Source organism: Micromys minutus (genome assembly GCF_963924665.1).
Source record: "Micromys minutus genome assembly, chromosome: 7".
NCBI lineage: Eukaryota > Metazoa > Chordata > Mammalia > Rodentia > Muridae > Micromys > Micromys minutus.
The window spans coordinates 5,468,475-5,491,923 of NC_137976.1; the positions used below are offsets into that span (position 1 = coordinate 5,468,475).

At 47.6% G+C, this 23,449-nt stretch overlaps 1 protein-coding gene across 1 annotated transcript; it reads right to left on the reverse strand.

The window, feature by feature from the left end:
* Nucleotides 1-22,209: 22,209 nt before the first annotated feature.
* OLIG1 (oligodendrocyte transcription factor 1) lies at nt 22,210-22,989 on the reverse strand (the record flags this gene model as incomplete). Its single annotated transcript, XM_080919061.1, has 1 exon — nt 22,210-22,989. The coding sequence occupies one exon, from the start codon at nt 22,987-22,989 to the stop codon at nt 22,210-22,212; it is 780 nt and encodes a 259-aa protein (XP_080775187.1).
* Between the last annotated feature and the right edge of the window lie 460 nt (nt 22,990-23,449).

A 23,449-nucleotide genomic window follows, 5' to 3' on the forward strand; every position in this document is an offset into this window, starting at 1 on the left:
CTGGAAGTTGTCCTATGAGAGGATGTTTTCCTGAGGCAGACACATGAGAGAGGACGCGTGGTGTTTGGAAAGACCGTAAGTAAAACCCAGCAGACAGCATACGGTACTTTTGCATTAGTTCGCCTTGCAACACTTTGCTGGTCTTCGCTGACCTTCGCTTGCTGTGACTTCACAGAGAGAAATGTGCCGAGGAACGGGCCTGGTATTCCAGCTGTTCCTTACTGCGTCTGCAGACTCCTGTTTGCTGTTTGCTGACTGGACTGGACTGCTGTTACTAATCTGTGTTTGGAATTCCCTCAGAGAACTAGTTCTAAACAGGCCCACATCCTCTGTTTCTTATTAACCTTTCTTCTCACCTGCCTTTGGTCAGTGGACTAGAAGGGAGGTTGAAGCATGTAAGAACCCTCATTAAAGTAGGTTTTGAAAAATCTAAGCCTACACACACACACACACACACACACACACACACACACACACACACAGATATAATTCTCTTCTTGAGAGGGTGTTATATCTGTAATCTCTGGAACTGCCATGGCATCTTTCTCTGCCTAACTTCATGAAGCTCTAGAACATTATTTGCAGTAGCTTCAGACTGTTTCAAATTCCTGGCTGACCAGCAGACCTCCCCCACTGGCCCATCTCCACCATCAACCACCCACCCAGGATTAGGGTTATAGCTGTGGACACAGCTGGCTTTTCTACGGGTGTTGAGATCTGAACTCTGGTTCTCGTGCTTGTGGGGAATAAATACACTTTAGCTACTGAGCTGCCTCACTACTCATCCCCCTCCCCCTCCCTCCCTCCCTCCCTCCCTCCCTCCCTCCCTCCTTCTTTCCCTCTCTCTCTCTCTCTCTCTTTTCCCTCTTCCTGTATCTATCTCTGTCTGTGTCTGTCTCTGTCTCCCCCCCTACTTCACTCTTTGATTCTTTGGGTACCAATCTGATTATAAACTACTCGGTTCTCATTGACCTTTTCATACTTATTTCATACTTAGAAAGAATTAAAAATTATAGCATCCGTGAATAAAACTAACTCTCTGCTCCTTCTCATCAGCTGAATGCAACTTGGGGGGTGGGTGGGTGATAAATACAGTGAGTGTTCAAGGGTTAAAAATAAAAGTGAAGAATAGAAAATTGTTTAAGTGGCCAAAGAAACTTTCTCCTATTGTGCGACAGGCCAGGCTAAGCCAGCTATATGTAAATGCACGCGGTGGCCTGTGCTCCTGTGTCCACTTTGAAGTTGCCATCTGAATTTAATTCTGCCTTTGTGATTAAATCAGGCCATTACGTTTAATCTCACTTAATAGTAAGAAACGTCCTTTGTTGTTTTCTATAGGCAACATATTCTGTTCCTAACATATACAGCTTGGCATTCACACTTCACTATTAATCCTCGATGGCTGATAATTGCTTCATCTCCAAGCCCTCTGTCCAATTCACAAGGGCTGATTGCAACTATTCTCTCCTATACATTACTGCACCGTTTGGGCCTTGCTTCTTTGCCTCACTGCGCCCTATGAAGCTGTCCACATTTTCTGGGCATGTGGATGTATTGTGAGATGGTAAATTAAATTCTGTGTTGACAGCCCCCCCACCCCAAACACCGGAATCTATTAGCCCCTGGAACATAGCTGATTGACAAGTGGGACTACTTTTCTGCTGAAAACCCGTCCGTAAAGACGACAGCGCACTAAATATTTGGTTTCTAGGCACAGTCTGAGGTCTTAGGGAGTCTGTCTTGCTTGTTCCACAGTCACTGGAAGCCGGGCCAACTGTTCTTTCCGTGACGGTGCTGCTACTTCTCTGGGGGATTTTCCTTTCTTTTGGTTGTTTTACGAGGTGAAATTTTTTATCTCTGTCTCTAAAAATGTTTCCGATGGTGACTCTTCCTGCCTCCTCCACCTGTTCTCTGCGGCAAGAATTGCTCAGGCCTAGCAAAGCAAACAGCGGCTGAGCACCGCCTCCCAGCTTCACAGTGGCACCTATGGTAATAGATACGGCTAATTTTAATGTTCAGCTTTACAAAGGCTCGGGCTTCCCTTTAGGCTACCCTCTCATTAGATGGGCCACGGTTACCAAGCTTCCCATCATGCTGAATTAAGGATGCTATCATTATCAATTTGACTCTTGGTTCCTGGAGCATAATTAGCTGCTTCTAATTCACACTAACCACATATAGAACCTAAAATTTCTACAGTAGCTGGAACACATTCATAGCTGCCTGGCTTTGTGCAGTTACAGCCTCCTGCCTGTTACTGAGGCCTCTGGAAAATCCATGTGGCCAGTTTCAATTTCCTTGGGGGATTCTAGAAACAATCTTATTTAACCTTATTTTTATATAGGATATGCTAAGGTAAACACTGGCCTATAATACCATAGAAAAATCTTAAATGCCCAGAAAAACTATAGGGAAAAGAAAAGAAAAGAAACCCTAAACATCTTGAATTTCTAACGAAGTTCCAACCCTTTCGGTTTATTTTCTAGATACAGTTTTCATGTTTAATCAACACAGCAGAGTCCATTGATATAAAAACATAATGTACAATTTTCAGCCTTTACAAAGCATTTTATTGTATAAGAGGCACATGAGAAACATGATTTAAAGGGTTAGTATTTGCCCCATTTTAAAGCAATATTTAAAGGGTGTAATATTTTTCTATTTGGAATAATTTCAGATTTATAGATGGAACAGAGACCCTGCTCATGCCTGTCACCCAGTGTTGCCCCTTTTCTTTACGTTTCAAACATTTACTTGCAGCCATTCAGTCCCCTGTTTTGTCAGGGGGACAGTGTGCCACAGTGTGTGTGCATGTGTGTGCATGTGTGAGAGTCCCAGGATAACGTACAGGTGACCAGGCTTGGTGGCAGACGCTTTCCCTGCTGAGCCATCTTACCAGCATGAATAATGTTTTTTAAAAATATTTTATGTAGTCACGAGGTATTTATCACAACTAAGAAATACATTGTTAAAAAACACTAGTAGGTACAAAGTCACTTAACCAGGTTCTTTTGTCATAGAAATACATATTTTCCTATGTCACTAACTATCTGTGTCTTTTCAAAGGGAGACCGGTGGGACATAGACTATGCTAGATTCTTACAAAGTGCCGATAGTGTCTAATCAGAAAGCTGTTGCCAGACAGGCCATCATCCCAGAAGTCACATGTTGGGGAGAGGCTGTATCCAGGGTCACCCCTCTCCAATCTGTGGTGGTTCCTACCCACGGGGCTCATTGCTAACATTCTGGGCACACCAGCCTAGGCCGGGTCTTTGCAAGGGAGATTTTGAGAGCAAACTGACTCAGCACCAGGCTTTCTAGCTGTCTTTTTAAATGTTCATGAATACATTCTCACTGCAGAAAATCGGAAGGTATGCACTGGAAGAAACCCGTGAGTCGAGCTGTCACACGGTCACACAGATGTGACCATTAGCGACCTGCAGGCATGGCGGAAACCCCACTGCTGGGTCACCTTGTGCATTATTTCCTAGAACATTTAAATGCTCTTATGAATTTCCCCAAGAATTGCACAGATTCTAGTCTATGACACAGTCCCAACTATGTGACCTTATCTCAGGCTCAGCACATCTGTGATATTTCAAGAGAGCCCGAAGAAAGAGGAACCCTGACTGTAAGAGAGAAGAGCCACAAATCAGCTCCTGAAACTTGTCCTCTGACTTTGACCCTAATGTGTGAATCCACACTCAAACACACAGGCATATACAAACTGATGTGTATGAAGATGTTTCAAGCCTTTTTATTACTAATGTAAGTTTCTACCCTTTTCAATTTTTCCTAGTATGTATTTATTTTTCCCTGTAATAAAGAGAATAAGTAATATGTTTTATTATTGTCTCAGGGATAATATTTTCAGGGACAGGATGTATGGCTTTGACCAAGGTCGCCCTATTTGTGCCATGCCTGAAAGTTGTTTTTCAACATTATTTAAAGAAAGGAGCTGCCAGCCAACCCGAAGATTTCTGCACTTATGGTGGAACAGTGTGTGAAAACTTGGTTCTCAGATACCAAATGCTCACAATGGCCTTGTGGAATTGTCTAGAAGTTTCTGTCTAGTTAACCGTTTTGCTACCTGTGGGCTCTCCTCCGTGAAAAGGAAAGGTCCTTCTGCCCCCAGTGCCCAGTGAGGCCTGAGGCAGGAATTGTCATTTGAGTGAAATCCCTAAGAGTGTGTTTCATGACCATGGATATATGAGGTAAGAGGTGGATTAGGCGGACCGGCTGGCGGAAGAACAAACGCTAGCATGCGAGAAGGTGGGACTTCCTGCTGGCAGACACTAGAAGAACAGAGCTGAACAGGGGAGCCTCCAGCGACAGGCCAAGGGAGTGGGTGGGACTATTTGGGGCGCTCTGTCCACAGAGGTTTGGTTTATCAATCACTAAGTGTTGTTTAGCTCACTAGAGAGCAGCCGTCACGTCGGTCGGGTGGTCTGCTTGCGTTTGAGGAGAATCAGACTGTCAGAGAAGGATGGGGCAGTAGACCAGCTTCACTCAAGAAGCATTAACCTCCTAGTCCTACCCATGTGGGAGTAAAAAAAAAATCCCCATGGGGATGAGACTCCTGGGCCACAGGTTTATTTTTGAAAAGACAGCGTTGTGCTATCCAGAGCCTGTTTATGTTGTTGAAATGACATTGCACAAGCCAGTCTGCTTTTGTGATATAAATACACGAGCTTTGTCTAAAGAAGCTGTTATCCTGGACCCACTGGGAGCCTGGGGTGGGCTCGGGGGACTTACCCATCTGGCAGCCTAAGTGATAGGAGATGGGAATAGAGAGAGTTAATGAGTGTCTCCTGAATATTCCATAGGTTAGCTGAGAGGGGCGCTGATCTTAGGAAGCCCAGAGAGAAGATTGGGGGCCATGTTGGTTTAAAATCCACAAACTCAGGCTGTGGCTTCAGACTTTGTGTCTGAAACAGGACTGCGAGTCTCTGGGTGAAGGAAGGCAGACCGGACCCAAGCTATGAAAGAAACAACTGTGAAAGTAGAAAATCGGGAATAATATTCTTGCTGCCCACCCTGTCTTCATTTTCTCTTCTTTTCATTTAAACAGCTAAATTAATCAGAAACGTGAGGGGGAAGGTTTCCATCAAATATCACCTGTGCTAGGGCTCAGATGCCCCCTGCCTCACCAGGGTACTCCTGGCAAATTCCCCAACATGCTCCAAAATGAGAAAGTAGTTTTGACTCTCACTCACTGATAGGTGTTGAAACCATTCTGGGTTTTCTTTGCAAGACCAACCAACCAACAAACAAACATCCTAGCAAGTCTCGTGGTTTTTATATCTGGTCTTGGAAGCAGCCTTCTAGATCAGCTTCTCGTTCAGGGTGTGGATGCCTGTGAATTCTAAACTTCTGTGAATTCAGATCCAAGACTGACTTGGTGAATTCATGTCAGTCTTGAGAAGTAGAAATTACAGGAAGTTTTAGTGCTGAAGACGTAGCCTGAGTCTATAGCTTAGCGACAGAGTTTTGTCCTTGGAAGGCAAGTGAGAACAGCTTTTTGTTGTTTTCTATTATTGTCTGTCTCCCTGACCTCTGTCCTCATCTTTCTAGTTGGTCATCAGTACATCTCTATGTGCATAAGGCAAACATGGCTTAAGAGTGGCTGTTCCCCACCCAGGCCTGCTTGTTCACATGATGTATGAATTAGGGGGCAAGTGATCTCACATGCTATCGACACAGGTAAGGGGCATGGAGAAAAGTGTGGAGAAGGGCACACTGTGCCCTTGGGGGCCTTTTTCACTCAGCAGAAATTGCCCCTCCATGCAGAACCTAGCTTCTGTGGCATAACTTCTCATTTTTCCAGAGAAGCCCAATATCTGAATTTTTGGGTAGTTCCCTAATGATCATACGTAGCCAGTGGATGATTTATTTAAATCCAACAGCACTCCCCTGCAAGCTGCCTACACTTCAGGCTACCCCTGGCCTGTGGCGGGGGTGGGGGGAGCCCAGAACAGTGTTTCCCAACCCGTGGGTTTCGGCCCCCTTCACAGGGATGGCTGGAGATCATCTGAAAACGCAGATGTTTACATCACAATTCATAACAGTAGCAAAAATTACAAAGTAGCAAAGAAGCTAATTTTGTGGTGGTGGTGGTAAGGTGGTTACAGCAGGAGAAACTGTATTAAAGGTTAGAAGCAGTTGGGAAGTTGAGAACCACTGCAGTATTTGTGTCTTAGACATATGTCTTTGAAGTGAAACCTTCATAAATTCATCGATCCACACTTTCCTAGTCACTCTCAAGAATAGAGCCAATGGTGCACTTTACAAGCTATATTTAAGCCTGGACCCCACCCCAAATAGAACCTCTTTGGGAGTAGAAACTAGACGTGTCCAATTTGTTTAAATTATTATTGTTTTGACAAAATATCCATAATGTGAAACCTACCATTTTTAAAATTTTTTCTTTGCTTTACTAATTCTATTTTTTGCTGAGATTTTTTGACTGCTATTTTTTAAACATAAGGTGATGAGGAGTTTGCAAAATACAATCATGTATACAGAAGTGAATGAAATAATTTTCCTTTAAATTTTTAACATGATTGAATAATATTGTTATCAATTTAGAGAGATTCAGCTGTCAATTATTATTAATGCTAATATATGTGTATGTATGTGTCTATAAATATTTAGAGATGTCAAACAGAAGACATTTCCTGGTGTACCTTTTTCCTACACACTAAAAGATACTTTAGTAACCCTCGTGTGGTGATTACTCTTACATTTTAATTATTTTTATAGTTCTTTTTATTTTTCAAAAACCATACTTTGTGAGTATACAATTTACATATGAGATAATACTGTAATCAAAGGCTTTGGTGTAGTTTTAAACAGAGGAAAAGGGGAAAAATTTTAATGTTATAGAAACCCTTTCCCGGGATAAAAAAAAATTAAAATGAAATCCCCTTTGAAAACGAGTCACTGTTACAGCTGCGTTCAGGGACTGGTCGGGGCTGACTCCCGGGTCAGGGCACTCAGAAGAAACCCTGACTTTCTCATTGCTTGCCTCTAAGGCATAACACCGCAGGTTTATTTGGAAGGCAGACCTGACTCTTGCTGCATCAATTCCTCAGGCTGGTTTATCTTAAATGCCATGGCCACCGTTGTCTGAGTGGATAGCTCGGTGGTGTTGAGAAAATGCAGATGGTTGAGCCACTGTCACCACCATCCCCTTAACTTTTTCATCTTACAGCACTGATGCTGTGGTCTGTGGTGGGAGAACAGCTCCTCCCTTCCTCTGCCCCAGCTCCCAGCAGGCACTGCTCTGCCGGCTGTCTCGATCTGTCTGCTCTGGCTTGCTCATACAAATAGAAACCCAGTGTTTGTCGGTTAGTATTTTTCCTTGTCTCACTGGAGGTCCTCTGTTAGAGCATACAGCACATTCTCTTCAGCTTTAAGGCTGGTTGGCACTCCCTTATAATCACGTACAGCAGGTTGTCCTAACTCTGAACTCTGCGGACAGAGCTACCATGGACTTGGAGCCACACACAAGCGAGTCCATGCTTTCAATTTTGACAGTCCCTGTTTGTAAAGGCCTATAGATGGCCTCTTCTCTGAGACCTTGAGACCTACTCTGTCACCTGCGGGGCCTGGGTGGGGATGGTCCGATGCTTGGATGTAATTCTGCCGCCTACTTGATTGTTAGAGGTGAACCTTTCATGTGGTCCTTCCTTCTAGTTCAGCTGGCAGAGAAAAGTTGATGGAAGGGTGATTAGATCATCAAGTCAACAAGGAGATGGAAGAACAGGTCTCAAATCCTGCTCTGGAAAAGTCTACTTTGGACACAGCCAGTATTGCCATCACCACTGGATACCAGCTGCCATCCTACCTGGAGTCTCTCACTGGACGGTGGCTTGGATAATTGTCCCCACCCATACCAAGTATTCACCTCCACTTTTGGAGTCTGCTGTGGCCATAGCTGATAACCACCCCTACCAGTCAAAGTCCCTGGGACAGGAGCTTGGACTTCAGTTGTCAGGGTGACAGTGATTTTCATGTAGCCAGGAGTTAGCACAAAGAGGGGTCCTCAAATCAATCCTGGGCTTGCCAGGCAGGCCTCCAACTTTGCAGACACCACACTGGCTTCCGAAATTCGGAAAGATTTATGTTACCAATTGGGGCATTCTTTTTCCCTTAGAGAGCATTTTCCCAGCATGCCACTGGCTGATGTAATGAAGAGGCCAATGGACAGGTATCTAATATGTCTGAATTATGTCTAATAAAATAAAAGGTTGTCTGTGCAGAGTATACTGAATAAAATTGTATGTCTGTGTGTGTGTATGAGGGGGGGAAGGAGAGGGAGGGAGGGAGAGAGAGTTGTTCAGTACTCTTCAAGCTACATGTATAGTTCTAAATTTTTATTATGGACATAAAAAATAAAAGAATTGGGTAAAATTAATTTTAGTAATACATTGTATCTATCATCTATTATGTATCTATAATAGCTACATATGATACACAATAACAAAGTTATTAATGAGAGAACAGGTGTATTTTACACCTACAGCACACTCCAGGTGGATGGGCCGTATTCTACGTGTACTGTAGCACCAGTGTTATTGGCTCCATACTGGAAAATGGGGGATTATAATATTTGAAGAATGGCTTAGGATGGACTTGTCGCAGGTTGTGAACAGCATGTGTTACCTTCCTCTCCTATTGTCACGGAAAAGTCACAGATCCAAATGTTTAATACAATTGAACCAGGCCAATTAAGATCCTATCTTACGGGTATACATACGAGCTGAGGATGTGAACAGGGATCTTTGGGGGAAGAAAGGGGAAGGAGGGACTGGAGAGATGGCTTAGCGGGTAAAGCACTGGCTGCTCTTATAGAGGACCCGGGTTTCATTTCCAGGACCCATATGCTGTCTCATAACTGTAACTCCAGCTCTAAGAAATCTGATACCCTTTTCTGACCTCTGTGGACAACAGGCACACATGTGGTGGTGAAACCACCATCACACAACATGAAAATGAATAGATCAAAGAATAGATACGAAGATTCTGTTAGAGTGATACCGAGCGCCTGGATGCTCTAGTCCTTATCACCCGATGCTCAGTGTCTGCATGTATCCTAGCAACATTCTCCACGAACCGTGAGCCACCTCTAGGTGACTTGGAAGGTGTATTCATTTTTATTATGTTTGGGAGTTTGTATCTCTATGTGGGTGTGTGTACAGCAGTGAGTTTGTATCTCTATGTGGGTGTGTGCACATGAGTGAGTTTGTATCTCTGTGTGGGTGTGTGCACGTGAGTGAGTTTGTATCTCTATGTGGTGTGTGTGCACATCAGTGAGTTTGTATCTCTATGTGAGTGTGTGCACATCAGTGAGTTTGTATCTCTATGTGGGTGTGTGCACATGAATGAGTTTGTATCTCTATGTGTGTGTGCACATGAGTGAGTTTGTATCTCTATGTGGGTGTGTGCACACGAGTGAGTTTGTATCTCTATGTGTGTGTGCATGTGAGTGAGTTTGTATCTCTATGTGGGTGTGTGCACGTGAGTGAGTTTGTATCTCTATGTGGGTGTGTGCACATGAGTGAGTTTGTATCTCTGTGTGGGTGTGTGCACGTGAGTGAGTTTGTATCTCTATGTGTGTGTGCATATGAGTGAGTTTGTATCTGTATGTGGGTGTGTGCACGTGAGTGAGTTTGTATCTCTATGTGTGTGTGCATGTGAGTGAGTTTGTATCTCTATGTGGGTGTGTGCACATGAGTGAGTTTGTATCTCTATGTGTGTGTGCATGTGAGTGAGTTTGTATCTCTATGTGGGTGTGTGCACATGAGTGAGTTTGTATCTGTATGTGGGTGTGTGCACGTGAGTGAGTTTGTATCTCTATGTGGGTGTGTGCACATCAGTGAGTTTGTATCTCTATGTGGGTGTGTGCACATGAGTGCAGGTGCGGTTAGAGAGCAGTGGTGTCAGATCCCCTGGAGCTGGAATTTGGGCGGCTATGAGCCTAAACCACTGATGTGGGTGCTGGGAATTGAACTCAGGTCCTCCAGAAGAACATTACGCGCTGTTAAACTCGGCCTTCTCTCCAGCGCTGACATGCCTTTTAAAAAGACCATCAAAAGCTGTTTGCACGGAGTAGTTTAAAAATCCGAGCAGAGCAATTAGCTCATCCCAGAGACTTTCAGAAGACAGCCCCACTACGTATTGACCCATTTGCTCCCCGTCTGGGTGACACATCTCCTGGGATCAAGGGTCAGGGAAGAGTACATGGCAGCAGGGTGCTGGGGGGGACAGAACTCTTATTTCACCCAGTGTAGGTGAGGCAGGGCTGGCTTTTAGGGCTCACGCCATCTAAATTCCAAACTTCCCATACTCCCACGGATTCCCATCACAGGCGCTCAGACCCAGGCTATCCCAACTGTCTAGGAACAGAAGAAGGAGTAAAGAGTTGAATGACCCCTCCAATAAATAACAGATTGGTCCTGGTGCTAAACAGCTGGTCCATGGAAATGTTTGATGGCAGTGGGAACCTCCATTGCCTCCAGATTAGAGCTTTTTAAACAGGAATATGCAATGAAAATAAAGGTCCTCCAGGTGGATCTCTAAAAGAAAGAGCTGAATGTGAGGGGACCAGCTCCCTCGACAGAGGACTGCTACACTGTAGGGCTTGCTTCCGGCACATCCACAGTCACAGTGTTCTGGAAGCTCTAATCTGGGGTGACCTCTTACTGCCCCTCCTTACAGAGGACGCTGCTGAGCACGAAGCTGTGCTTGTTGGAAAGAGATGAGGCTTTGGCAGCCACAATGTTTGGCCACCATACTGCAAGAACAATATCTGCTGGTATCTGAACCTGACCAGAGTCTTATTTCTATCTCTGAGCTACGTTTAGCCTCCAGAAATTCAGCACCATGTGGCCAAAGTTGGGAAGGGCCAGTGAGAAGGCCTCATGGGTGGCTTAGCAATGGCCTTGGTAAACTGGGAAGGCGGGCTTGAGGGTTGGCCTTCAGGTAGATCCATGTAGGAGTCTGAGAAAAAGTCAGCAACCATCTACATGTAAACTTCTGAAATTTTTCCCATACATACTTTTGTGTCAATTTTTTATACCATAAAATATTTATTCTGACAAAATGACTTTGGGGGAGGTCTCTTCAGTTTCATATCCAAAGAAATGTTACACTCCCCAACCCATGCCCTGGTTTCTGGCTAACACCCAAATAACACAAGCAGGTCTCATCCAACTGTGGGACTCTGGGACCTTTAACTTAGCACAATGCTTTTCTGACTCCGTTCTGTTTGCCAGGGTGAACGGGCCACTTCATTCATGAGTCTGAACCAAAACAAAACAACTATGGAAACTCAATCAAAACAGGTATTGGGGATTTGTCTACGGGGAGAACACTTCTAGCAAGCACAGGCCTTAGGTTGGGCTCTGTGGAGGCAACTTCAGATGAAACTCATTGAGTTCGAGCCATTGAACTCTCCCTGAAGCGGGTGGGGTGCTGAGCAAAAGAGAGACTGCCTACCTTTTTCCTTCCAGTAACTTTTCTATTAAAAGTTTTGTGACGTATTTCTTTGTTTCCCTTATTTCTACCTTCTCTTCCTCCTCTACTGGATTTGGCTGTTTTAAATAAATTATGAAATACATAATGAAATCTGTGGTCTGCGTGTCGTGTGGGTACGTGTATGTGCGGGATGTGTGGGCTCATCTCTGAAGGCCAGAGGACTGGCCTCTTCCTCCGTCATTGTTCACTGCAGTCCCTTGAAATAAGGTTTCACTGAGCCCAAGCCTTGCTGTGGGCTGGGCTTGGTGGGTGGTGAACTCTCAGTATCTGCCTGTCCTCACCCCCTAGTGTGTGCATGTATGTGTGTGTGTGTGTGTGTGTGTGTGTGTGTTCTATTTATATCTAATCTATACTTACACACACACACACACACACACACACATATTTATATATATATATATTTCCAGGTGTGTGTGTGTTCTATTTATATCTAATCTATACTTACACACACACACACACACACACACACACACACACACACACACATATATATATATCCAGGTTATTGGAAGCTACTCTCAGGCAGATGAGTTCACTGGCTTCATGGAAGGAGGGAAGGGAGACAGAGGGGAGGGAAAAGAGAAAGAGAGAAAGCATGCATAAAGAGAGGAACAGAGAGAGGGAGAGGAGAGAGAGAGGAGTTTAATCATACATCCAAAATGTCTGGATTATGTACAGAAGAACCTCTGGAGGAAGGGCAGCCCAACCCCTGGGCTGGAAAGTTCAGGGTTGGGGTCAGGGTGTGCCAGGTAGGGACTGAGGGATGCTGGGAGAACATGAGGCCAGGTCTACTCTCAGGTCTGAAATTTAATACCTCCCACTCTCCACAGTTTTCCTTCTCTCCTTTGTTCTGTGGAGGAACCCATGTTGAGTTCCACTCATCGAACTTCCACGACCACATCCCTGCTTGGAGATATCACTGCGCTGGTGCCAAGTGTGGGACCCTCACTGGGAGCTGGCCAAAGGCATGGCTCTAGTACGGTTGCCCGGACTCGTGGGCAGGGATGAACCCCAGCTCCCTCAGCCAGAATTCTCCTGAGCTCACTGACTGACTCCCATTCATCCTCCATGTGTGGATGACTCAGGCAGTGATTTCAGCCACCCGCCTGGTGTTTATGTCACTTGCCACAGACCGGTAGAGACTGTTTGGTGCTGTCCTGAGCTCTGCTGGTGGGGAATGACATAGGATCAGCTTGTAGCCAAACAGATGGCTTCTGAGGAACCTATTGTTTGTGGGCCCACCCAGAGGAGGAGGAGGAGGGGGAGCTGGAAGGGGAGGAGGAGGGGGGGAGCTGGAAGGGGAGGAGGAGGAGGAGGAGGAGGAGAAGGAGGAGAAAGAGGAGGACTGGAGGAGGAGGAGGCTGTCACGAGGGGAGGAGGGGATCCTACAGTCTGTTTCTAGCCACCTTGAAAGAAACACTTGGCTTCAGATACGGTCAGCAGGAGTCCAGAAGAACAGGGCAGAACCTCACATGGATTTTCTAAAAGAACCCTCAAGCAACCCAACTGGACTTTATACACTTATTTGTATGAATGGTTTTTGCTTGACACCCTTGGGTGCTGACATGGGCCCGACTCATGCACCAGAAAAGATACAAACGAAGAGTACACGCTGTCCCTTAGCCACTGATCCATCACTGTACACGCTGTCTCTTAGCCACTGATCCGTCACTGTACACAGAGCTACGCAGTTGATTCAGTTCTAATGGAAGAGAAATACCCATGTGTCGTGACAAGCACCCACAACAAGTGCTGAGCTGGGTCCTGTCAGGATTCCTACCGGGGGACAGCAGGTGAGCCCCCCAGAGCTCAATCACCTGTCTGAGATCACTCGGCAGAGAGCGGGTAAGATCGCCCATGCTCAGTCATAAAGGCATGCTCAGCACAGCGAGGTGGCAGAGGGAGACAGCAAGAAGAAGTGTGGGAGATGGATATGGTACCCAGTGGGGCTCAGCAACAACGGCAGGTTCAAGGGGCAGAGAATGTGGAGGCATGTGGAAACCCAGGAAGCTCTCCCACCTTTCTTTCTTGAGTACCATCTGGTCTTCCCTCTGGGCACAACCTCCCTCCACCCCTCCACCCCTCCACAGGGATAGTCTGTGATTAACCACTGACATGTATCTGCTTTACAATATTGTTATCATGAAGACAGAAATGCAAAAGACATCTTCCAGGGCCACCACAGTCCCTCAGGAGAACCACCGCCAACACTGACATTCATGGTCTATGAATACGGCGCCCAAACACCCGGGTTTAGGTCTTCCTCTGGTGCTTGAGGGTTGTTGACTATTCCTTCTGCCTAATAGGCCCAGGACTGTAGAGGGGTCTACAGTCTAACTAACTAACACCACCAGGAGCCAGCAGACAAAACAGCACAATGCCCTTTGTCTGTTAATCAGGGTACAGAAGGCTATCACCGAATCGGTCCTTACTGATCTTCATCTGCTTGATGTGATTTTTAAGAACCTGGGTTGCACACATCTAACGATCCCCTCCTGAGAGCTCAAGTTTGTGCTTGGCTCTCAGCCTTCCTAAGGCTTCGACCTTTAATACAGTTCTTCACGTTGTGGTGACACCCCCCTTCCATCCCCCAACCATCAAATGATTTCGCTGCTACTAAGTTTGCGACTATTATGAATGGCAATGTAACTCTTTGTGTTTTTCTCGTGGTCTTAGGTGATCCCCGTAAAAGAGGGACAGTGTCCCACAGGTTGAGAAGCACTGTCTCAGAGGTCTTTGTGGGCTCAGGAATATGTAAGCCTTTAAAGGAGCATGCACGCTTGCCTTCCATTCTGTTTGCATTCCTAACATCTCAGAACTGGTCAAGCATTCTTTCCCCCAGCCCCGCCCCAGACTGGGACATGTGGAAATCGGGACTTAAAGCAGAGCGACCTGCTGCTACCTTTCGTAAATGCTAACCCGTGGATGCCGTGCGGCCTGTGGCGAGAGGAGTGGTCACAGACCACAGGTGGCCATGCTGGGCCCCATGGGTATCTCAGCGGCTACATTGGTCAGAACTTTGGGCTATAGGGGCCATCACAGGCAGGCCGGCTTGCCACCAGCTTGTCCCAAAAACTGAGGAGAGGGGCTTCTAGAAACCCCTGATGAGCCTCAGCTCCCTGTCTCTGTCCTGTTCACCTGACAGGTGAGGAGAACACAAAATGAGGCAGAGCATCACTCAGGCAAACCTGAGAAGGTTCTGGGTGCTCAGTAAACACAGGTAGCTCATGGGTACTGTTGCTCTTGTTAGCATCAGGTGCCAATCAGCCATTCCTCCTCTTCCTCCCTGTCTGCACGCCTCCCTCCCTCTCTCCCTCCCTCCTCCCCCCCCCCCTCTCTCCTCCTTCCCTCTTCCTGCTTTCCTCATCTCTCTCTCTTTCTGAACTCAAAGATGAGTCTTTTCAATTTTGCCACTTTGAAATCTCTTGGCTGTAGGATTTAAAGTTATCCACATTACATAGCAGATTTGGGGACACAGTAGCCTTTCTTGGGCCCTAGAGCTAAACTTTTTTCCTGGGCCCCATTGCTTACCTGTGACTTGTGTGCCAGATCCAGGGTCCAGGTGTAGCATTAGGCATATCTGGCCTCTGTTCCTAGAAGGCTGGCCGCAGCCACAGCTTCCTTCTATGGAGAAGCCTCTTGGAGAATTCTTCTTGTCTGCGAGAAACACATGGCAAGAGATGCCGGCTGTGCTGAGAAAATGGTCCTTATCTGGGTCAGCACAAGGCAAGTCCTTTCCTGATGGCCGCTCCCCTCCCTCCCTGATGCCCTGGCTGCCACCTTTCTGCTGCTTTGCTTCCTAAAGTCGCTTTCTGAAACCTCGATGACAAACATGTACCATCAGAGCCTCTCCCAGGGCTTGCCACTCCCTGTCACTAATCCAGGTCTCTCTGGGGACCAGGGACAAGGCTGTCACAGAAAGTCCAGGTGATTCAACTGCAGTCAGGTTGGCTGGCAGGGGATTGGCCCTGAGCTTCGTCATGGATACCACTCGGAGGCCAGAACAAGGGCTGCATAGAGAGGCTGGGAAAGGTCAGAGGTCAGAGATGAAGGTCAGCCAGCCTGGACCTGCAAACTTAGCTCTGACAGGCCTTGCCCTCCTCCCCGAGAATTTATCTTGCTAAAAAACAACCAACCAAACAATCAAAAAACTGATTAGGTTACACTCCTAAAACTAGCCCCTAAGGTCCATTCCCTTATTTGGCCACTTCCTCCTCCTGAGGCTGGCTACCAAGGTCCAGCTATCACAATATTGAAGTCCAGCAATCAAAAGCTCCCTTTGACTCACCTAATTAACATGTCTAATTAAAATTAAACACCTTGACTAACATGGGGTTTTCTTCCTTACCCATTCCCCACCCCCAAAAGAGCCATTTGTCTATGGCTACATTTGTTTCTTCTCTGTCCAGGGGCAGTCCTTTTTCCCTCTGGGACAAATACCCCTACCCCTTCTCCCTTGTTTCCTTCCCCTTCTCCCTCCTCCTCTGTCTCCAGTCTTTCCCTTATCCCCTGCCCTTTGTCCCTCTGGGGCTGAGAAGTTGGTCTTGGGGTCCTGAGTAGATTCTTTCAAGAGATAGTCCAGAGAATCAGAACAATGTAGTCGGCCTGGGGTGGGAGCCGCTCACCTGGGTCCCCTTTTCCTCAGGCACTGGGGAAAACCAAGGAAGAAACTTTTGCCTTTCCAGCAACAGGTTCTTGACCAACTGTGACTTTAGTCAGTAGGAAAGAGGAGAGCAGGTGGTTTGTGAGTCCTCATGCTTGAGGATTTCTGTAGGGTTCAGAGAGTAGACTGGCACACCTTGGGGCATTCTATAGGGTTCAGGGGGTAGTCTGGCACACCTTGGGGTAGTTTGTAGGGTTCAGAGGTTAGACTGGCACACCTTGGGGTATTCTGTAGGGTTCAGAGGGTAGACTGGCACTTGTATCTTTGACCTTTGGTGTGGCTTATATTTCTACTTCTGAGGTCAATGGGGAACACTAATCGTAAAGGAGAAAGGTACCCCATTTTATAACCTTAGCACCATCCCCAAAGATGCCCAGCATCTTTGGCTTTGAAATCCTTGAACTGGTTATCCTGAGCTGTTCTGACACAGCAGTGGAAAGCAAAGAAGTTTCCAGACAGAAAGGGTTAACCACATGGGAACAGAAAGGCTGCCTTGGTTTCCAGCTGGGCATTTCAATTTTCTCCCTGGGTTAGTTTCAAATGGTGGACAGAGGGACCTGCTTTAAAAACTAATCTCGACATGTCTGTCCTAGTGAGCATCTCTGTGGTTACACTAGAACACTGACCAAAAGCAAAGAGGGAGGAAATGGTTCATTTGGTTCCTAGGGAAAACCAGGGCAGGAGCTCAAGGCAGGAAGCATGGAGAAACAGTGCTCTGGCTTGCTGCGCTGGCTCTGGCTCCCTTGGCTACCTTTCTTACAGAGCCAGCCAGTGGGATGGGCCCTCTGATGTCAATAAACAATCAGAAGGCCCATAAGCCAACTGATGAAGGCAATAGAAGACAACATAGACCGTCCCTCACTTGGGATGCCATCTTAGCTGAGGCGTTTGTTTGGGTGTGTATCAGTCAGACAAAACATCCCCAGCAATCTCCATCTGTGCAATACTAATGTCTGTGGCCCTAAGGGCAACTTTGCTGTCCCAGTTTTAAGCCTTGAATATTGTAAAACAAACCCCGCCTTTCTCCTTTCCTTCTGTGCTGGGAATTGAACTCAGGGTCTTACCTGTGCGAGGCAAGAACTTAACCACTGAGTTGCACTCCCAACCCTGGAATCTCCTTGAAAACAATAATATCTAATGGTCTCCCTCCTACTAAATTCTGCTTATTGAAAATCAATTCCTGTTGAAGGAAAACAACATTTTCCCAAGCTGTTGCTTTATGAGCTTCTTCAGTGAACATGGGTAACTTTAGTGATCATCAGTTCAACGTGTATGAACAGGCAAGAACATGCCTGCTGAAGGCTATATACTATACCTGTCTGCCATAAAGGGTTATAACTTCCACTTAATAACCTTTTCCACCCATGTTCTGTCCTCAAAATCACCCTGGCTGAAGGAAAGCTCTTCTAGCTGGCTTCCATTAGCAATCACAGAATGTTCTAGGCTCTTGAGGAGTGAACAGAAGTTCTAAGCAGTAGTTTACAGCCTTACCTGTGCATGTTGGCAACCAGTAAAGACTGAAAGGAAAAAAAAGAACCAACTCACAAGAGGTCAGAGAGACAGCTCAGAGGTTAAGAATGTGTGCTTCACCTACAAAGCACCCAAGTTCAATTCCTAGCACCCACCCTGGGTGGCTGATAATCACCTGTCACTCTAGCTAGAGGGAAATCCAACACCTCTGGCCTTTCTGCACATCTGAATGCACATACACTCACTTATGCACGCATGCACATGTGTGCACGCACACACACACACCATTTTAAAAAAACACCTAGAGCTGAAGAGATGGCTTAGAGGCTAAGACCACTGATGACTCTTTCAAAGGACAGGATTCAATTCCTAGCAACCACATAGTGGCTCCTAACTGTAACCCCAATCCCAGGGGATCTGATGCCCTTTTCTTGTTCTCAGGGGCATCATTGAGGCATACACGTAGGCAAACACTCATACACATAAATTAAAAAATAGAGATTAAACAAATTTAAAAAGTAAATAATTCTAAAACAGCAGCAATAACAAAATGCTCCATTAAACTTGGGGTTGGGAAAATGACACAGAATAAAGTACTTGCTGTGAGAACCCTGGTCTGTAGGTCAAGCACCCGGTAAAAGCCAGGTAGGCGGACCCAGAAACCTACCTGTAAACCCAGCACTCAGGAGGCAAGAAGAGGTGATTCCCAGAGAAAGCAATCGTCCGGGAGACTCCACGCCAGTATACAAGATGGAGAATGACTGAGGGAGAAGACCCTAAGGCCAACCTTTGCTCTTCGTATGGAGTTCCCCCACGCCAAACACACACAAATCACTCCTTACATCACAGGGCAACATGCAAGACCTGTGGCTGAGATTCTCAACTTGAGGGAAGCTCAGTCTTGTGCATATTTGAGGTGGAGCCTCCTTTTTGGTAAAACTGCTGAATTTAAATATCTCACAAAGCAGCACGTTCATACCGGGTGTGATTGCTTTTCCTAGGGGGAGATCAACAGTCAACAGACATTGCTGTGCTAGGGAAATCCCATGATGCTTTTCTGCTTTGCATCTGCTCTTTCTGACTGCTCACTGACCTTCAACACATCCCTGCTCCAATTCTGTTCTCTAGGGCTGCTGGGATTGCACACTGATATTGGACTGGATGTGGGGGGTGGGCTTTCTATAAGCACCAAGCCGCATGTTGCTTTTCTGTCTCAAAGACCCTGTCTAAACCCTCCCTGCTTTCTTACCCCTTCAAACCTTAGCTTAAACTGTAACCTGAGAGCACTCCATCTGAAATCAAGGGAGGTGGGAATTCAACTGGTTCTCTTGGTAACAAGATAGAGCAATGGAGAGGTCAAAGGTGACTCTGCTCTACTAAGTATCCGTGCAAGTGTCAAGGGTTTACTGCCACAGGGCTGCTGGGAGATTCACCTTTGCCCTTGTGTGCACAAGGCTTGTGTGTATATGCACTCTGTTCTGTATATACTCTTGTGTATATGATGACCTCTGACTTATCCAGTGGGCTCCTGAATGCCTGCTGAGCCGGCTTAGAACATGAATTAACAAGGGGTTGTCTGAATAACCTTGCTCAGCACGTGGTTGAGAAGATGCTCTTTGCAGGTAGGTCACGTAAAGGTTCTGATGGGATTGTGCTGGTTGTTGTTGTTTATTGTTGTTGCTGTTGTTGTCTTGTCAATTTGATACAAGTTAGCATCCTTTGAGGAAGGGGAACCTCAACTGAGAAATGCTCCCACAAGGCTAGCCTGTGAGCAAAACCATACACATTTTCTTGATTAATTTGCTGGGGGAGATCCAGTCCATTGTGGGAGGGGGACGCCTTGGGCAGGTGGTCCTGAACAGTATAAGAAGTGAGGCTGAGAAGGCCCCGGAGAGCAAGTTAGTAAGCAGCCTTCCTCTGTGGCCTCTGCTTCAGTTCCTACCTGGGGTTCTTGCCCTGACTTCCCTCAGAGGTGATGTGACCTGAGCATAAGCTGAATAGAGCCTTTCCTCCCCAAGTCACTTTTGGTCATGGTCTTCATCACATAAATAGAAACCACAAAGGCATCACCCTAAACCAACATTGTATCCTTGTTGAATTCACTCACAATCTTTGGCAGTTCAAGGGTATAATTTGTTTGAAATTACACAACACCCAGACGGCACTATTTGCAACAGAAGAAAGGAGGCAGTACTTATAGTCATGGGCTCTTACAGGTGACTCTGGGAGGACAGTGGCCCCTCAGTGCTGGAAGTGGAACTGGAAAAGGTGTTCCTAATCTAGCAGCTCAGTCCTGAGCTTTTTTCAGGGTTAACAACTGGTTGTTTTCTCTTCAGACCCCTCATCACGTTGTGAGGTAAGAAAAACAAAAACACAAAACAAAAACAAAAACAAAAGCAACAATGACAACAACAACTACTCTAAAACATAAATAAATCGATCCCCTGAGGCAGAGTCTGGAGGGCGAGCCCCAGGGCTCCTTGCATGGCTGGCATTCAGAGCTACTCTCTCTTGTGAGTCTGGGTTCCCTCAGGACAAGAATTTGCAGCATAGGAGGGCAGCAATTCCATCAATCCAGCCCCTTCTGTGTACCTGGAGTGCAGGTGCGCCCATGCGCATAAGGAGTCATTTAATCTCAGCTTTCTTGAACTTCCCTCAGCTCAGGGAGGGTAGGCAGGGGGAGGGGAAGAGAGACAGGGACAGGCATTTAAACAGCTTGCATGTGAACAAGCCAGCACTCCAATTGTGCACCCCCAATCTTGATTTATAGCACCCCAAGTTCTTAAAATCAACTCGATGGACCCCAACGCTTTCCTCTGTTGGAATCAAATTGTGTCCAGTGTCTTATGGTCTCATGGAGACTGTCTACTTAAAAACAACCAGCCTCCTGCAGAAGGGAGGGCCTTACATATGTTTATGCTCTGTTTACTGGAGACAGGAAAGCTGTATTTCAGAGGAAAATGTTGAAATAAAGTATAATCATGGTATAGCTTAACTCATCTGGGAATATCGCTGGGAAGAAGATATATTTAAAGGAGCTCCTATCTCCTGAGTTTGGCCAAACCCCAGTCTCTTGAATTTTTCCTTGCCCCTCCAGCCAGCTCACCCCTGCCCTTTCATGTCCAGCTGCTGCCTGAATTTGAATCACAGTTGTCTTTCCATTGGATTATCTTACAGTTCCAGACTTCAAGGTTTAAAATGTGGAAACCCAGTCGTTGTGACTTCACCTTTACGTTGTCACTCTAGCAGGGTGCAAGGACATTTTTATTTAACAAATAGACGAAAAACGTAAAAATTCGACTGTTGGCGTTTTATTTTGTGATTTCTGTACAGTTCAGGGGGACAGAGTTAGAGGTCAAATACAATGCCAGTTAAATTCGGCTACTGTCAACAACCCAAAACTTCCAACATAAAAAAAAAAAAAAAAAAAAAAAAAGAATCAAAGCAAGCTGGTAAAGATTATGCAATAATCTTGGGTAATTTCCTAATGCTAATCACAAGCCAAGACGCGGCATCCACGCGTGCACGCGTCCACGGAGTTCTTCAGCTGCATTGCTGTGGTTAATGACGAGCCCACGAAGAGCCAGCGCCTTCCTTCCTGCAGCGCATCTGGGTTTGTCCAGCCACGGGGCGGTTTGGGATCCTTGTCCACCTCCGCTTACTTCAGCGAGAACGCTTAATTGCCGAGTTTCACAAGCCTGCGCTAAGACATGCTTTGCTACCTATTTTAGTAAGTCCAGAACACCGACGGTGTGGAACGTGCTTGGAGTTTCGTTTTTTAAGCAAGCTCAAATGATGGTTAAGCTACCTTTTGGGGAAGCGGAGACTAAGGAGCGTAAATTGCAACAAAACACCTGGGCGTGTGAACCTGAAAAACAGAACCGTAAAACCAGACGAACTTCTCCATTTCGCATTCCCAAAGACCGAGGCGCCTTCAATGCGCGCTACTCGGGGCTTTCCAGAGCGGCCCATCTGCAACACTCTTGATGTTTGTACGGGTGGCCTGGGCTTTCTAGACTTCCTAGATCCGCATGGGCTTGGCTGGTGGGAGCAAGGGAGTCTGTGCGCTCAGGCCCAGGACAAGAAAAGAAGGCCCCTTTGGGTCAACACTGTTGGGAAGCAGCTCTTAGGCCAGGGAGTTGGCAGATGCCAGGGCACCAAGCTCGGGGACAGCCTTTCGCTGCACCCAGGGCAACCCCAACTACCTTCCTACCCGACCTCACGGATACAAGAACAGACCAAGGGGGTGGGGGTGTCACCGCCGCCACTTGGTGAGCTTATGGTGCGGACGTGATGACTTCTGGCTCTAAACAAGTGGGATTCATCTAGAATCCCAAGCAACTGCTTAGCTCCTTGGAACACCCGCCTGGGTCCTTTAATTGCCAGGGAGTGGGGGAGGGGAAGAAGGCGCCCTGTCGTCTGGGCGAGAAGTCTGGAAATGTCCTCCTTTCTGGGGCCAGCTCTCCCTAGATCCAGGACGCGAGGGCGCGGGAAGATTGGCTGAGGTCGCGCCCCGCCCCGGGCCCAGCCAATTCTCACTTGGAGAACTGAGCCTGCACGGCTGCCAAGCCCAGGCCGGCGGGGACCAGATGCGGGAACTTGCACACCGCACAAGAGCAGAGGCTGGGGCTACCTGCGCTACCACCCGGGAGAGCGAACTGGCCGCATGGTGGCTCGTCGAGCGCTAGAGACAGGTACTTGGTGGGGCGCAGCGTTTCAGGGGGCCCCACGGCACCGGGTGTCAGCAGCACAGAGCCCGGCGCTGCGGCCAGCAGGGGCAGGCCGGCAAGGAGCAGGCGCGGGGCGGCAGGTCCCGCACCGTCGCCGAGCGCGCGGCGCAGCTCCTGCAGCGAGCTGCCCAGCAGCAGGATGTAGTTACGGGCGAGCAGCAGCGTGGCGATCTTGGAGAGCTTGCGGCCTGGCGCGCCCTGGCAGTGCGCCGCCGAGTAGGGCAGGATAACTTCGCGCAGCGCGTCCATGGCCAAGTTCAGGTCCTGCATGCGCTTCCGCTCGCGGCTGTTGATCTTGCGCCGCAGCTGCTGCTGTTGCTGCTCCTCTTTGGCGTCGGCCCGGGCGCCCCCGGACTCCGGCGCAGATCCCCGCGGCTCAGCGAGCGGAGCTTCGGGCTTCTCGCGCGCAGGCTTGGGGAGAAGGGACGCGGTAGAGGAGGAGGAGGACGAGGACGAGATGGATGGCTGCCTGTAACCCACCAGTTCGTACAGCGAGGCCCCAAGCTGCATGTCTCCGGGCCGCTGTGGCCGCAACATGGTTGCGGGAGCAGCGTTCACACGCGCCTGGGAAACCGCATAGTACATCTGGGGTGGGGGCTGTGGGGGCGACCGGGGGCGCCCTTCACTAACGCCCAAAGGTGGGCCGGTCGATAGATCGCCCTCCCCGCGGACCTGCGCGCGGGCGGACGACAGAGAGTGGCAGTGTGCGCTTGACACCTTTAAACCCGGCTTGGGAATCTGTGAGGACCGCGGTTGGTGGGGTGCAGCCAATGGAGGCGCGAGCTTGGCCACAGGCGAATGTTCATTGGCCGCCTGTGCAGAGGTACAGCCAGAGTTGCCAGAGATGGTTCTCGCGGGGCGCCTGCGCGGGTGCCAGAGCACCCGCCTCGCCTCGGAGAAGAAGCGGGGGAGCTTTAGGGTACAACACCGTTCCCTGGAGTTCGGGTTCAGCTGGTCAGGCAAAACTGGCTTTCGAGCTCTGTTCCCATCCCTTTTCATATTTATTCTTGTCCTTGTAAAATGTGATCAGTCAGTAATCCCACCA